At 47.0% G+C, this 1,665-nt stretch overlaps 1 protein-coding gene across 1 annotated transcript; it reads right to left on the bottom strand.

Moving 5' to 3' along the window:
* Positions 1-299: 299 nt before the first annotated feature.
* LOC149096704 (uncharacterized) lies at positions 300-1,403 on the bottom strand. Its single transcript, XM_089280628.1, has one exon. The coding sequence runs from the start codon at positions 1,351-1,353 to the stop codon at positions 484-486; it is 870 nt and encodes a 289-aa protein (XP_089136754.1). The 5' UTR covers positions 1,354-1,403; the 3' UTR covers positions 300-483.
* Between the last annotated feature and the right edge of the window lie 262 nt (positions 1,404-1,665).

Raw genomic sequence — 1,665 nt, 5'->3', positions numbered from 1 at the left:
GTCTTCATGACTTTACGGTGTATTGCGTCGTGTTTGATACGGTGAGTCCATTTTAGACGCTCTAAGTAAGTCCTTCGTAGCCTTCTTCTACTTACAGGTAATAGGACGTTGAAAGCAGCATTTTCGGCATATTTTTGGGATTTTCCCTTATCCAGGAACTGCTGGACTTCTTTCAGGTAGGTTTCTTTGACGTCTTCTCAGACGTTTTGAGGTAGTGGACTCCACGGATCTGGTTCATCGTCGTCCGCTTTTTCTTCCTCTTCGGAGCTGCTACTATCCTCATCTTCTTCCTGTTCCTCTTCAGGCTCCTCTTTATCCACCTCTTCTTCCTCTTCAACGTTCTCGTCATTGTCATCTTCCACGGGGCCAAAAATATCTGTTGAACGATCATCCATGATTCTCGTCGACCTTCACCGAAGACAACGTACTTCAAATGAGCCGAGTCGATTAAACTGATGTTTAATATACCATTTTGGGCAATGATCAGACATCCTCTCTCTTTCTTCGATGCCAGCGCGGGTATCCTTCGTGCGTCATGAGGTGACTAAACACGCGTCTCCTGTCATCACTGGCGGGATGTAAATCCAGGACCGTGTACCCAAACGGTCGTTCGGTCACTTTTTGATACGCGTCCATCATGTCTTGCCAGCAAGTGGGAAAAGCTTGAAGCAGTAAATTCTTCATCCCTAATTGATCTCTTGGATTTTTGAAGGCTACGATGTAGTGGGCGTTCCTGGAAATACTCTTGGCGTATTTCCCTGGTGGAAACATGTCTTGGCACAGGTACAACACGGTGATATTTTGATGATGAGAGTGGAAACATGTCTTGGCACAGGTACAACACGGTGATATTTGGATGATGATTTTGGTGAATAAGTCTAGCAACGCTTTGTCCTCACCTCCCTCTGCCATCAGATCGTCCAGTACGAGTAATCCACCCTTCGGAAACCATGACTTGAGATGGTCTGACTCTGGAATCCCTTCGTGAAATTGCACACCAGCGTCTTCCATGTCTCTAAATCCGTCTTGCCACGCCCCGTAGCAATAATGAATCGTAGTGGGAGGGTTTACAAACAATTCTTCCAAGTGATCCAAGAGTAACGATTCGGTAAAACAAGTCTTCCCACAACGAGAAGGGCCCACGATCAAAATACTGGAGGGTGTCTTGAACCGAAACGCTTCTCCCATTTCTATTCTACTAGGGATCCCATGGTGCTTTTCGGTAGGAAATGTGATATTTGGGACATCTCGTGTCTTATCTGATCCACTGCTTTGACAACTATGTTTTTCGTGACGAATTCTACTGTCTGCACGAGAGAATAGTCTATGACAATATCGACAATAAAGGGACATGACTCCTTGCTAGTTTGACTCAAAATGAATTCAGGCAGTTAATGCCTTAGTTTTATACATGATTAATGGTCGAGTTGACGAGTGTGGTGGAGGCGGTGGCGGTGGTGGTGGTGGTGGTGGCGGTGGTGGTGGTGGTGGTGATGGTGAATGTGGTGGTGGTGCAGGTAATGGATGTGATGGTGGTGGTGGTGGTGAATGTGGTGGATGTGGTGGTGGTGGTGGTGAATGTGGTGGTGGTGGATGTGGTGGTGGTGGATGCGGTGGTGGTGGTGTAGGTAATGGATGTGGCTGTGGTGGTGAATGTGGTGGATG

This window comes from Orbicella faveolata, unplaced genomic scaffold, assembly GCF_042242905.1.
Source record: "Orbicella faveolata isolate gen_17 unplaced genomic scaffold, um_ofav_v1 contig_48, whole genome shotgun sequence".
Lineage (NCBI taxonomy): Eukaryota > Metazoa > Cnidaria > Anthozoa > Scleractinia > Merulinidae > Orbicella > Orbicella faveolata.
Note: the sequence above shows the minus strand (reverse complement) of the source record. Positions and strands in the feature narration are given on the sequence as shown.

Excerpts from the sequence above, each read along its gene's own strand:
- LOC149096704 (XM_089280628.1), bottom strand. The coding sequence starts at position 1,353 with ATGTCCCTTTATTGTCGATATTGTCATAGACTATTCTCTCGTGCAGAC.